The following is a 13649-nucleotide window of genomic DNA, read 5'->3' on the forward strand; positions in this document are numbered from 1 at the left end:
TGAATTACATGAAATGTAATTAACCTCAGTTTCTACAGAAAGGAGAGTGGATGCATATACTGTAGCCCAGGCTAGAATGAAAGAGGCTCAGACAGACTGGCAGTGGCATACTGTATGCTAACTCTGTAACCAAATATGCACCATCTGACCTCTGGCATAGCATAAGACACAAAAGGCACAGCTCAGGTCAGTTAAATTGAAGGGCCACTGTTCATTTACAAAAAACAGGCAGCAATGATGCAAGATGGCTCTCAAAACGTCCTCTGATAGACAGAAAAAAACAACAACTTTGGTTTAGAGCTATCCTATCTATGTCCTCATCTTATTGATTAAATATGTATTATTACAGATTGTAAACCAGATACTGTTTTAGGACAAAATATTCCATGTTGAACTCACTGACTGTTTCTATTCAGATACCAATTGAGATGAACACCTGGGGCAACCGTCTCACTATCATTTGAATAGACAGACTAGACAAGACAAGACAGGACAGGACAGGACAGTGATATCAGTCCAATGCGGTACAGTAGTAGGTGAGATAACCCGGCCGGTAGCCACTGATGTAGCTCCGGTCCATAGCGTTAGAAGGAGTTCTCTATGTCACCTATGATCCCTTGCCCCCGCAGCAAAGGCTGCGAACCCTCTCGTCTGTAGTAAAAATAAAAACTACAGTTTTGCTACTCACCAAAACAAAGACGATTCTAAGATGTTGAAAGCCTACTTTCCTTGGTGGGGACACTCTGAACCCCCCACTTCACGTCTAAAACACACCTTTTAGCCAGAAAAGAAAATATTTCACCGGAAGGCAAAATCTGGTCAATGGAATTTTCTACAGACAAGACCTGTAGAGGGCGGTGTGGAGTAGCTAAAACTTCGGGTGAAATCTTTTATTTTCTGGCCCAAAAAGTGTATTTTAGACGTGAGGTGGGGCGGGTAGCTCCGAGTGTTCGGCTTTCAACATCTTAGAGCCGTCTTTGTTTTGGTGAGTAGAGTAAGTGTATTTTTTATTTTTTTTACATCAGACGAGAGGCTGAGCAGCCTGGGCTACCGCGGCTGTGAGCAAAGGCTCAACGGTGACATAGCGTTGAAGGAGAACTCCTTCTAACGCTAAGGACCAGAACTAGACATTGAAAGGTGTCTCTCTCATTATAATAAGCATCATGCTGATGATGCTCTATAATCATCCTCTACTATCCTCTATTTGTTCTGAAAATATCAGATCAAGTATAAAACGTTCGCCAAATGGCTTCGGGACTCGGGAGTCCGTTACTCTATGCCTGTGTAACTACGGTACGCCGCATCACATCCCCGCTGCCTGCCTGCCTGCTTCTGTCAACAAGCAGTTTGATGTTCTTGCCTCGTAAAAAGGAGGACGAGCCATGTACACACGGGCAAACTGCTAGCGCAGGAGGAGACGTTATTAGAAAACACCGTTATCTACGGCTCCCTTACCTCGAACGACGGGCGAAAGCGTCCTCCTGTGCCGTGGCGGGGTCGATGGTTATTATGCAAAACGGTGAAAATGTCTTGCACAAACCAGAAAACTGTCAGTAGTCGGCAGGCTAGCAGCAGCAGGCTAGCTGTGCTCCGCTACTGTAAGCTAACGGTAAAAGAGTGGTGGTCCTTCTGTGTGTCGACGTCTGTTGGTCGACTCAGATCAAGATCAATTCAATACGTCAAGAAATGAAACCACCACGAGCTGGTGTTGAATGTGGCTGGATGGAGCAATTAATGCCCTGTGTTAGAACATGTCACCATCTTCCTATCCATTGAGAACAGCGGGTAGTGTATTTGCTGCTGTCCTGTGAATTCAGGGTTCTCAGCGGCGCGGAGGAGAAACCCTGGCTCTCTGGTCTGATCTGCTGTGCGTGTTAGAGAGCAGAGCCAGAGGCAGCATCATCCCTCCCTCTGACTGCAAGCAAGCCCCAACCCGGAAGAAATACTATTACTAAGATGATGTTTGTTTCATAATAATAATAATAATTAAAAAAAACATAAGTTATTAAGTGATGTGATCATGTGAATATGAACATTGCTGTTGTGTAGTTGATAGACCTCATATAGGCCTACACACACACACACACACACACACACACACACACACACACACACACACAATATCATAATCACAATTATCATTCTTGCAATTGTTCTGGATACTGCATATCTGTAGATGCTCACAATCACGTGCAGGCAGTGCAGCCTCTAAACCTTGTACCAGTGATTTGTACTGTTATGAAACTGTACTTTTTTCTATTGCAAACTTCTAATAAATTCTTCAATCAATCAATCAAAGCCAAAGTGTTTAACCATGAAATAGCTAACCTATTGAACAAAGATGAACTGTCAACAATGATTCAAATGAAAATACACCAGAAAGGTTTACCCAGAAAAGTGCACATCTCAGAGTGCAGATCTCCGCCATGCCGGGAGATCTGTGTCAGTCATGGCCCATGACCCATGACTGCAGCGTCCACGTATGCTGCTGACGGCACCCCATGAGTCACAGGCCAGGGTGCAGCAGTCAGCATAATGTGGAAACTGCAGGGGAAATACAGTTTGTTACATGTTCACATTTGTATCCACTATCCACTAAGTCACAGTTTAAAGGTAGGGTAAGTGATTTCACTTAAGTTTCAGTTTCAATTTTCATGTAGGTGACAGGCTGGGGCCTTCCTCCAATCATGATCAAGTGGGGGCAGGCCTTGGTGTGCATAAAACCCGCCCCCACTCGACCATGATTGGAGGAAAACAGTTTTTGAAACTGCTTTTTGAGCGGTGGTCACACCGTCTCCATAGAGTGGCCGTGTGTGTATCCGTGTATCCGTGTATGTGTCCGTGTATGTGGGTGGGTCTGTATGTAGCCTGCCCTCCCCTACAGATTTTTCTCCTCACAAGAGATAAGGCCAGGCTTGTCAACTCTCCTGGATTTCCCAGGAGTCTCCTGGATTTTGAACCCCTCTCCTGGGAGTCTCCTGGATTGGCAAATCTCCTGGATTTCTCCTGGATTTTGTATCAAACTCCCAAAATTCACCAGAACACAGGAAATTACATCTACTATGTTAAAAATTTCCTGGGGGAGGACCCCCAGACCCCCCGCTTTAGGGGTGGGGGCAATGCATGCAAGAAAGATCATACAAATATTCACTTAAGTAATGACTTAAAGATGAGAAATCATTATTAAAGATGTCCTTTTGCTTCAGTCATCAAATCTGTACACCAACAATTGGCATTTTAAGGCTGGAATTGTACCCATGTTGGTAAAGCAAGCCTGATAAAAGTATCAAACATGCACAAAATTCACCAGAACACAGGAGATTAAATCTACTATGTTAAAAATGTTCTGGGGGAGGACCCGCTTTAGGGGTGGGGGCAATGCATGCAAGATCATATAGATATTCACTTAAGTAATGACTTACAGATGAGACGTCATTATTAAAGATGTCTTACTTTGCTTCTGTCATCAGATCTGTACACCTACCTGCACAAAATTCAACAGAACACAGGAAAATATATCTATTAATACGTTTTGTGGAGAGGACCCCCCAGACCCCGGTTGGGAGTTCCGCGCACCCCCCAAAAATAAATCTCCTGGATTCTGACAGTCCAATGTTGACAACCCTGGATAAGGCTGAAGTCCAAATATGGACCAAACACTATAGTAGGCCTACCAGTAAGACGCCTAAGGGCTTAAAGCGCAGGATGGAATTAGCACAAGACGGAATTCATTTGCAAGTGTGATTCGAGTTGCGGTTGGTTGTTTAAGTTGGACTGGTTAAACTGACACACTATGTCCATATATGCAGATATGGGCTTAATATTGATGGCCATAGCGCAGTGTTACCAGAATTGGATGATCTTTTCTTGCTGCAGCATTCAGAATTACCAGTATCTGTCTTTATGTAGGCCTACTGTGTGAGTGTGTGTGTGTGTGTGTGTGTGTGTGTGTGTGTGTGTGTGTGTGTGTGTGTGTGTGTGCGTGCGTGCGTGCGTGCGTGCGTGCATGCGTGCATGCGTGCGTGTGTACAGCATACAGAGAGATAGAGACAGAGAAACCTGGGGATCCGTTGTTGCCCAAGCTCTTTCACCCAATGGCTTATCAGGCTTATGCAGCTGGATAACGTAACGACGAATGTCTGGTGTTAATTTGTTTATCACATATGTAAAGCCTTATTTAGGCCTATTCACAAAGACAAATAGTAAAGAGCATCTGGTTAACACGTTAATAAGTTAATAGATTAAACATACTGTCCAAACAAACAATTTGGTATTGTTTCCTGGGATTTGTGCATGGACATTATCTTCTTTGTTGATACACAGCCATTCTGCGAACTATCGAAGGTCAATGTTTTCCACTCTGTGTTTTGGTTCCTTTGTGCAGCAATGGTAGCTATGTCCATTATTATTAGTCATAGTTTCTTCAGCTGCAAGGTGCCACTTAAGCTTTGTGTTTATCGGCCAGCTGTCACATAACCCCTAATGATGATATGGCTTCAGCTAGTGCCGATTGGTCAGCTGCTATATAACTCTTTGGGTTGGGCTGACCAATCGCCACTCACATACAGTATCACCCTCATGGTCCTTTTATCACCCCCCCAGTCAGGGTATTTCGGGTATCTGGTATATACCGGTAGGCTACTTTGTGTGTACAGTGGCATCGTCGCCAGCAATGATGACCCCTGACAAGCACATCATCACACCACAAGGAGGTGTCTGTGTGTGCGTGTGTGCGTGCGTGCCTGCCATAGTGTTATTGGTTCTGAAAGTGATGTACACAGTGTACAATAGTACAAATTATTGGTTCTGGTAGGAGTAGACTTTCAGAACTTAGACTATATGCAATAACACTATGGGATAAAAATTAAGTGCATTGTATGAAATTGGCTTCTCTGTGCCAGCACAGCAGCAGGTACAGTTTTATGGCAAATTGCATATACTCAATTACACGCTTCTATAAATAAGATGTCACAAGAGTATTGCTCACTACTGTACCTGTTACAACAGGGGAGTGTTTAATGTGTTCACCTCAGGCATAACCTTTTTGTCACAATTTATTACCACAATAAGAAAAGCACTTGAGAGTGTTCAAGCTATTACCAGCACCAGCCAGTGCAAGCTGCCCGAATATGAGTTCATTTTCTTTGGTTAATAAAAAGTGGGCAACATTTCATTCTCTGGGATGGCAAATTGAAGTTTCTGATTGGCAGTGCAGCCTCAGGTGTGATTGTGTGTGACACACTCTGTCTAATATTTGACACACTAGAATATGGTGTCAATCTACTTTCTCAAAGTTCCGGATGCAAATTGGTTTCTGTCAACATCATTGCCAAGTTCCTGCTACACATCATAAACTCAGCAAGGTGCACTTTCATTGTAATGGCAGAGCCTTCTTCCTAAACAGGCCTGTCTGGACTTGATAAGCCTTTAATATGGACACAGCTGCAGGTCCACACATTAGGGTATTTCAGTATGTATTCAGGGACCTGGATTATTCTTCACAGTGTGAGCATGCAATACAAGCACTCTATTTGAATTCAATCATAATACAGACAGTACATACAAGGGTTTCTCATTCTAATGAGAAATGTGTCATCCATAGACAAATTTACGCTTACTAATCTCAGCATCTGAAGTTGATTTTGAAATGAACATCAGTGGACGGTGGAGTACATTGAATCCACTGCAAAACCGTGTAGTTTCACACAATCAAATTGATTTATGTCTCGACAGCTGGTATGGTGTAATTGGCATAATAATACAATTTAAACACAATTTTCATATGCTGCAAATGCTGTGGTCATGGGATTTTCTTCAATCTCAAAATGGGGAAACATTCCAGAAAATGATGGGAACCCTTGATCTCATCTCTACTTAGTTAATAACCATAATAAAGATGGGGGAGGGCAGCCATGATTGCCACATCCATTCCGGCTATCTCTCCCTCTGTGTCTACTGGTATCATCATATTGGTAAGACTCAATGGCACAACTGAAATATGAACCGATGACCACAGAGTCAACGGCTCTCTTTTCCCTGAGGCCTAGTCCCTCTGGCATTTCATCATCATCTCTCTTTTATATCGACGCAGATGCACACAAGTTTGGGTGGATTTGTCACCTATACAAATGGACACACACACAAACACGCACGCGCGCACGCACACACACACACACACACACACACACACACACACACACACACACACACACACACACACACACACACACACACACACACACACGCGCACACAGTATGAACTGTCCATACACATTACATATTTACACATATCCGGCGCCAGTCAGTGGCCCCCTGACACAGATCAATAGGTCATGCTGCAGCCTGTGGCTTAGAGCTTTGGCTCATAATATACCCACTAGAGTCACTGGAGCAGAACACACTACCAGTCTGATGCCATAATGTGCTTTCCAATTACATCCTTTATAAAACATTCTCTCTCTCGACTGATTTGACTGAGTCTGCACCTAAGTGCATCAATGCCTCTGTGTGTGTGTGTGTGTGTGTGTGTGTGTGTGTGTGTGTGTGTGTGTGTGTGTGTGTGTGTGTGTGTGTGTGTGTGTGAGAGTGTGTGTGTGTGTGTGTGTGTGTGTGTGTGTGTGTGTGTGTGTGTGTGTGTGTGTGTGTGTGTGTGCGCGCGCATGTGTGCGCATGTGTGTGTGTGTGTGTGTGTGTGTGTGTGTGTGTGTGTGTGTGTGTGTGTGTGTGTGTGTGTGTGTGTGTGTGTGTATTAACAATCAGCTTCGATATAGATTCTATCAGGCCATTTACAGGCACATTTCCATTTTCTAGGAGATTCTTTCTTCATGGGCGAAGGAAGAGAGTTAATGAAAACAAAACAGCTTCCCTCATGATCACGTGACAGTGCAGACATTGTGTAATCAGCTTGAAGAGCCCTGTGGCACCCGGTGAGTTTAGATTTTCAGCGTGAGTAGAGCAAATGTTTAAACAGAAACAAAGTTTCTTTGATGTAACCAATTCCGTCATGTTGCACTGGTCTGAAGCCTGACAGTTGATGAGTTCAAGAGGGCGGTTAGAGACCAGTCCAATACCCCCCAGCGTTACAGATCCCAGTCAAACTCCATACATGAAAAATTCATATGTCTTTGCAACTGAGCTCCAATAGAGTCTCTGGCAATACTTTATTCATGTGTCTCGTAGCATCTGTTGCTGAAAAATGAATGAGGTGTCAGAAAAGACCATCTTCGGAATCAGCTGGTCCCCCACAAAATATGACACACTGTTCAACCCAAGATGGCACAATTAAGGGTAGCAGAGCTAGGTTGTTGCACAACAACTCCACACACAACCACACATATAGTTTATTCTGATTCTGAAAGTATTAAAATATTCACCCCAGTCTCAAAATCAGCTCGGAGGAGAGAACATGTACGGTATTTCTGGTGCATTATATCTTTACCATATTTGGATGTATGGATGTTGTCGACAGGTCGCTCTTTCTAGTGGACTGCTTGTGAGCTGCATTTGCCACGGTCACTCCCCCCCCAAAGATATTTGTGGAAAGCACTTGTGCTGAACAAAAAGGGACTGCACATGGACCACCCAAGACACAGTGCAATGCTCTACAGTCTACATTACCTGACGCTGTGATGTCTCATGTTGCCTCCTAACGTCTGAAAGTCCTGCTGAGAATGCGATAACAGGTAAAGTGGGCATGGTGGTCACGGATACTATAGGGAGGGGATATTTGTAACATATTAGATATTAGATATGGATTGCTTTATATTTATTTATTCATAAATATATACTTTGTATATATTTGTACACCAATGGGCAAGTAGAAATCTCAAGGTACACTTATAACTATTTACACATATGTATTTATACAGTATATAAATACTATATTTATCTATTGAATTTCCCTCTATAATGATTGTGTATAGTTTGTTGTGCAATATTAGTTGTTAGTTGTCACAAAATCCCAAGGCACATCTGGACTTGTCTCAAGGCACACCATTGAACCACTGCTGAACAGCCTACTGAAGGTGATGGTGAATGTGATAGATGTATTCTTGCTGTGAAAAGAGGTCATGAATAAAGAACAGAAAACATAAGGCCAGATGCTGCTGTCTGCAACTTTTGTGTCACTGCAGGGGTATCTGAGAAAAATGGTTTTCTATTCCAGGTGCATATGGGAATTTAGACTAAAACATTAAATAATATACAGGCACTGTAAATATAGGCTAGTACAGTACACCATAGCTCATACCTGCCCCAACACGCTGACTTATTGCATTAAAAGTAATATTTTAGTAGTATTCTTAATTCCTCGTTAGTGAAAACATATACCGGTAGGCCTATAAATGGTATCATACCTATTCTGTTTTTCATGCTTACTGATGTTGTTCCTTTGACACCTGCATTTCCCCATGGCGATCAATAAAGGTATATCTACCTACAATATTAAGTCCCCTTGACTGTATAGGCCTACTTGCCTTGTCATGTTCCTTGAGATGTTAAGTTTGTCCTCAACCAAATACAAGGAAACAGTGCCATCTAGCGTATCCTTAGCTATGTTATGCAGTTGTTCCTTGCCACAGCTGCAGTGCCAGGCTGCCAGCCCATATCCTTGCTACTTTCAGTGGTGTAAAGTAACTAAGTACATTTACCTAAGCACAATTTTGAGGTATTTGTACTTTACTTGAGTATTTCCAATTGAAATACTTTTACTTCTACTCTACTACTGCATCTCAGATCCAAATAGCCCTTTTACTCAAATACAATTATTTGAAAACTTCTCGTAAGTTACTTTTAGATGTTGATTATTATTACAAAACATTACTCACCCTGTACATTTCGGTCATTTGAAAATAGCCGATCTACAAGCTCACAATGCGTCGCATCGGATCTGCTATTTTCAAAAGAGTTTTAGACATTTTGAAACTTTGAAAAATGGAACATTCTGCATAATGAGTACTTTCTTGTCTTGGTACTTTAAAAACATTGATAGCAATATAGTTGCCTGGCAACTGCACAGTGCGACAATCCCTCTGGGCCATGGGATCATATGGGAACACAGGAAGTGGTTCTGTTTTATTTCCGGGTAAAATTGTGTGTTTACAAATTTAACAGAACCATCTGCGCTAGAATTGCAACGTTAAACAAACGGTCTCTCTCTATATATATATCGTGTAAATTACGCCACATTTCGAGGGATTTGCGGCAAATGGCCTCTCAGATCCCGGTCCATAGTGCAGCCTCCCCAGCAGCAGCAGCAGCAGCAGCAGGTAAATTCAGTTTCAGCCGCATTCACTGTAAATCCCTACCCTTCTTTAAAACCGCTCTTAAAAGTAACATATTACAGGTGGCTGAAACTGGTAAAAAAAATAAAATAAATAAAAGCCTGTCCTTACCCCCCCCCCCCCCCCTGTACTTCTTTGCATTATAGTACTGTGTTTTATTTGTCTGTCATTTAATGTTGTATGAAGTCCATACTTACCTTCCCTTTTCCACTGTATATATATTTTATTTCTTTTCATCTTTCTTAATTTTTTCCCCTTCTTTATGTCCCTTCTTTTTTCTCCTTCTTTTTCTCGATGATAATCCTCCTTTGCATAGTACGGTGTTCTATCCGTCTGTCATTCAATGTTATATGAGATGCACAAAGAGTTCCTTTGTAAATAAGCCGAAAAGCTTATAGGATCTCCTTTTAGTTGACCTTACCAGTGAACTGTACTGTATTCAATTAATCAATTAGTTGACCTTGTATCAGTGAACTGTACTGTCCTGTACCTTTTCCTATGCAAACTTCTGATAAAGTATTCAATCAATCAATCATGCAGCGGCAGCACTGCGAGGGAAGAAGCGACCCTCTAGCCCAGCAGCCTCTGCCTCCATACAGCAGACAACAACAACAACAACAACAACAACAACAACAACAACAACAACATCAGCAGCTACTACTACTACTACTACTACTACCAACAACAAGAAGAAGAAAGGACAGTTCATACCTGCCCCAACACAAGTACAGGTAACACAACTGTATCTAAAAGGCTGTCCATCCTTTGACAATGTAACTATGTCACTACGCAGTAGAATAAAAGTCAACTGACTTAGAGACTGCAGTGCGGAAATGTCATACCCTACCCGGGATGCGAACCCGGTTCTTCTAGCAAGACGTGATAGTAACTTGCCAACGAGTAGGTGTCACAGTCATACAAGGAGTCTACGATTTAAAGCAGTGGTTTTCAACCCTTTTCATACAAAGGTCCATTATTTGTTCAGCATTTGAGCCACAGTTGGTCCACAATTCCATGTTGTTTTGATGTAGTGCCTGATAGGAGCGATAACAGGCAAACGTTGATCAAAATAACAATTCTACTACATTCTATAATTGTGTAGTTTTCTTGTAAATTAGGTAATGCAGATATTTAACTTTAATGGGTCCATTTGGTTTCATTTTATACTCTCTAGAGTTAAAGATCTATAAGGGTCCATTTGGTTACACCAACTCATCATCATTTAGCTGAGGACCACCTGGAACCCCCTCAAGGGCCACTGGTTGAAAACTACTGTTTTAAAGGATGAGCAGGGGACGTACCCCCCAACACCTGCAGATGTACTGCTATTACATTTCAATAATTTCATCATAATAATAATTTAATTAAATGTTCTCCTTCTGTAGATGGTTGCAGTAGAGACGGTGGCTGAGTTGAAACCAGTGGGAACGGTGGAGAGTGGCCCTGCTACCACAGACTCCACTGCAAAGCCTCTACCATTCAAAGACCCCAACTTTATGGTAAATGTCTTCAAGTTTATCTCCACTCCATTTGCATGTTGGCGCCGGGGCAAACCCATTAGCTTCTGATTGAGATCTGCATACCTGTGGTGGTTCCCTTATGGTTTCCATCCCCAAAACTAATGTTTCAATCTCTGCAGCACTCTGGCATTGGTGGAGCAGCAGCAGGGAAAAAGAACAGAACCTGGAAGAACCTGAAACAGATTCTGGCATTAGAACGAACTTTGCCCTGGAAGGTCAATGATCCCAACTGTGAGTTTATGTTTGTCTTTTTGACAAAGAATAAACAAAGGAAGGGCTTTGTGGCAATGAAACAGAATATTTTCAGTAAGGGGGAGTGGCAAAAACAAAGCTATATACATTCATATACATTCATTCCTGCATTACGAATTTACAATTTAGGCATTTCGCAGACGCTCTTAATCCAGAGCGATTTACAATAAGCAAGGCAGCACAAGGTAATACATCAAATGCATAGAAGTAGTATACTAAAAACGTAGGTAAATCAAGAACATATTCAATCAAATCAAAACATCAATAATCTGTACATCGAAGCTATACATGCACTATATCTTCGATGCCAAGTGAGGCAATTCGATTTATTAATTTGATCCTATCAACAATGTAATATATCTGGATAATTCAAGATGGTATTAATTGAAGATAATAATTAGGCTAAACTTAGTTTGGAATATTACTTCTGTGGTGAATTTGAAAATATTGTCGAGTTATCAAGGAAGGGTATTCAAGCTATATAGTTGTTAAAACATTGTTTGTGAATAGGTTTGGAATAATTTTAGCCTAAGTGACTTGACTTGATATTTTATATTATTTGCTGCTATTGCAATGATCTGCAATGATCAATGGTGAAAACAATCACTATGACTATTATAAATATGACCTTCATTTGTTTGCAGACTACAGTATTGATGCCCCTCCCTCCTTGAAGCCAGCCAAGAAATACTCTGACATCTCAGGGCTCCCTGTGAGTAACTTCCACACAGAAAAGCACACGTTGTAGCCTAACATTTAATATGTTCTAACACATCCATAGTCTAGTTTTGATTTTGACAGCAAATTGATTTAGTTTTAGTCATAGTCTTTCTGTTTAGTTATATTTTAGTCATCTGAAATGTTGACTAAAATGTGTGTTGGCGGGCCTTGATGGCGTTGTAATGCCCGATTTTACACTTGGTTGCATGCTGAAAATAGCCGATCAGCTATTTTCAGAGCGCAACACTGAGCACAACCAAACACAAAATGACTTGTCCTATAGTTCTACTGGGTCTCTCCTCCATTAGTCCCTCCCTAATATTTTAGTCTAGTTTTTATTTGTTGACAAAATTGTCAATATTTTACTCTTAGTTTTAGTCATCATATCTTAGTTTTTGAACAACAGTCGATGAAGATTTTTCGTCATAGTTTTATTCAACAAAATCAACACTGTTGTAATAGTTAATGTGTTCTAACACATCCACACCAAAACATCTATCTTGTATTTCCTCAGGCAAACTACACAGACCCACAGACCAAACTACGTTTTACATCCTCAGAAGAGTTCTCCTACATCCGTCTCCTCCCTACTGACGTTGTTACAGGCTACTTGGCGCTCCGAAAGGCAACTTGCATCGTACCCTGACAGCATGTCCACTTAGACCCAAAATATGTTGACAATACACAGCTGAACTATCCTGATGTCTGTGTGGGAATTGCCATCAGCTCACCCATCAGACAGAAGAGACTCTTGAGAGAAAAGACAGTTTTGCAATGTGAGACAGAAGAATTAATGAATACAGAGAGGACCATTGTTGATATTCATGGACGGATTGGATCTACAAAGTATGTTGCACTGATATTATGCATATATATATTTAATTAATTCTGGAAAAGTTGGAAATGGACTTAAAAATATAATAACACACACACACACACACACACACACACACACACACACACACACACACACACACACACACACACACACACACACACACACACACACACACACAGATTTTAGAATTATAAATCCGGACTTTCCAACGTACACATTTTGATTTAAAGTGCTGAATGGCATTTGATTCCCTATACCGCAAGGGAAACTACCTATATATGCTTATTATGTATTGTTTCCTTCAACTGTAAAATTACACACACACACACACACACACACACACACACACACACACACACACACACACACACACACACACACACACACACACACACACACACACACTGGCTTGTGTCATATTTTTGCCCCTCTGGTAGAAATATATGGTTTCAGTAGTCAATTCGTCTCATTTGCATTTATCTGTGCTACTCTTATGTAAATTTGCTGGTAAAAACAAATAGGTGAGGGTCAGGGGGTGCTCAAAGGGGGATGACGTGACAAGGTGTGGCTTTGTTATTTATTTCTGTAATTTAACAATTGTAATGACCATAGGTCGCATTTACTATAAAAACTTCAGATCCTGTGCAGCGTGTGTGCATGACACCTCATCCTAACTCAGCAGAAGGATATAGCTCTGCTGACCTGTTAGACATCACAATGATGATGAAATGAATTCCGTCCTTGTCCCTTTTATCCCCATATACAGTATGATGTCAGACATCAGTCATATCCATATTTGGGCAAATATGGCCACATTTTGGGCACATTTTGTCCAACTTAAACAACCAACCGCAATGTCACAAAGTCACACTTGCAAATGAATTCCGTCCTTGTCCCTTTTATGCCCATATGGAGATCCCTGATTTCATCAATATTAAGTCCATATCTGGGAATGCCCATATATGGACATATTGTCAGTCTCATGTGGTCTATGATATCAAACATCTATGATGTCAGATGTCAGTCATGATCTCCATA

The 13649-nt window shown here is 41.4% G+C and overlaps 2 protein-coding genes across 2 annotated transcripts in view; one reads left to right on the plus strand and one right to left on the minus strand.

The window, feature by feature from the left end:
• The window catches only part of galnt1 (UDP-N-acetyl-alpha-D-galactosamine:polypeptide N-acetylgalactosaminyltransferase 1), a 106844-nt gene extending 105255 nt beyond the window's left edge, over positions 1-1589 (minus strand). Inside the window, exon 1 of the mRNA XM_080749057.1 lies at positions 1456-1589. The gene's annotated coding sequence lies outside the window, so the exon portion shown is untranslated. The remainder of the gene's footprint in view (positions 1-1455) is intronic.
• Positions 1590-9166: 7577 nt separating this feature from the next.
• ino80c (INO80 complex subunit C) lies at positions 9167-12908 on the plus strand. Its single transcript, XM_080749556.1, has 6 exons — positions 9167-9266; positions 9822-10012; positions 10667-10780; positions 10921-11032; positions 11698-11765; positions 12288-12908. Exons 1-6 carry the CDS (start codon positions 9206-9208, stop codon positions 12417-12419), a joined length of 678 nt encoding a protein of 225 aa, XP_080605682.1. The 5' UTR covers positions 9167-9205; the 3' UTR covers positions 12420-12908.
• The last annotated feature ends 741 nt before the right edge of the window (positions 12909-13649 follow it).

The sequence above is a fragment of the Nannobrachium achirus genome, assembly GCF_963921795.1.
Source record: "Nannobrachium achirus genome assembly, chromosome: 2".
NCBI lineage: Eukaryota > Metazoa > Chordata > Actinopteri > Myctophiformes > Myctophidae > Nannobrachium > Nannobrachium achirus.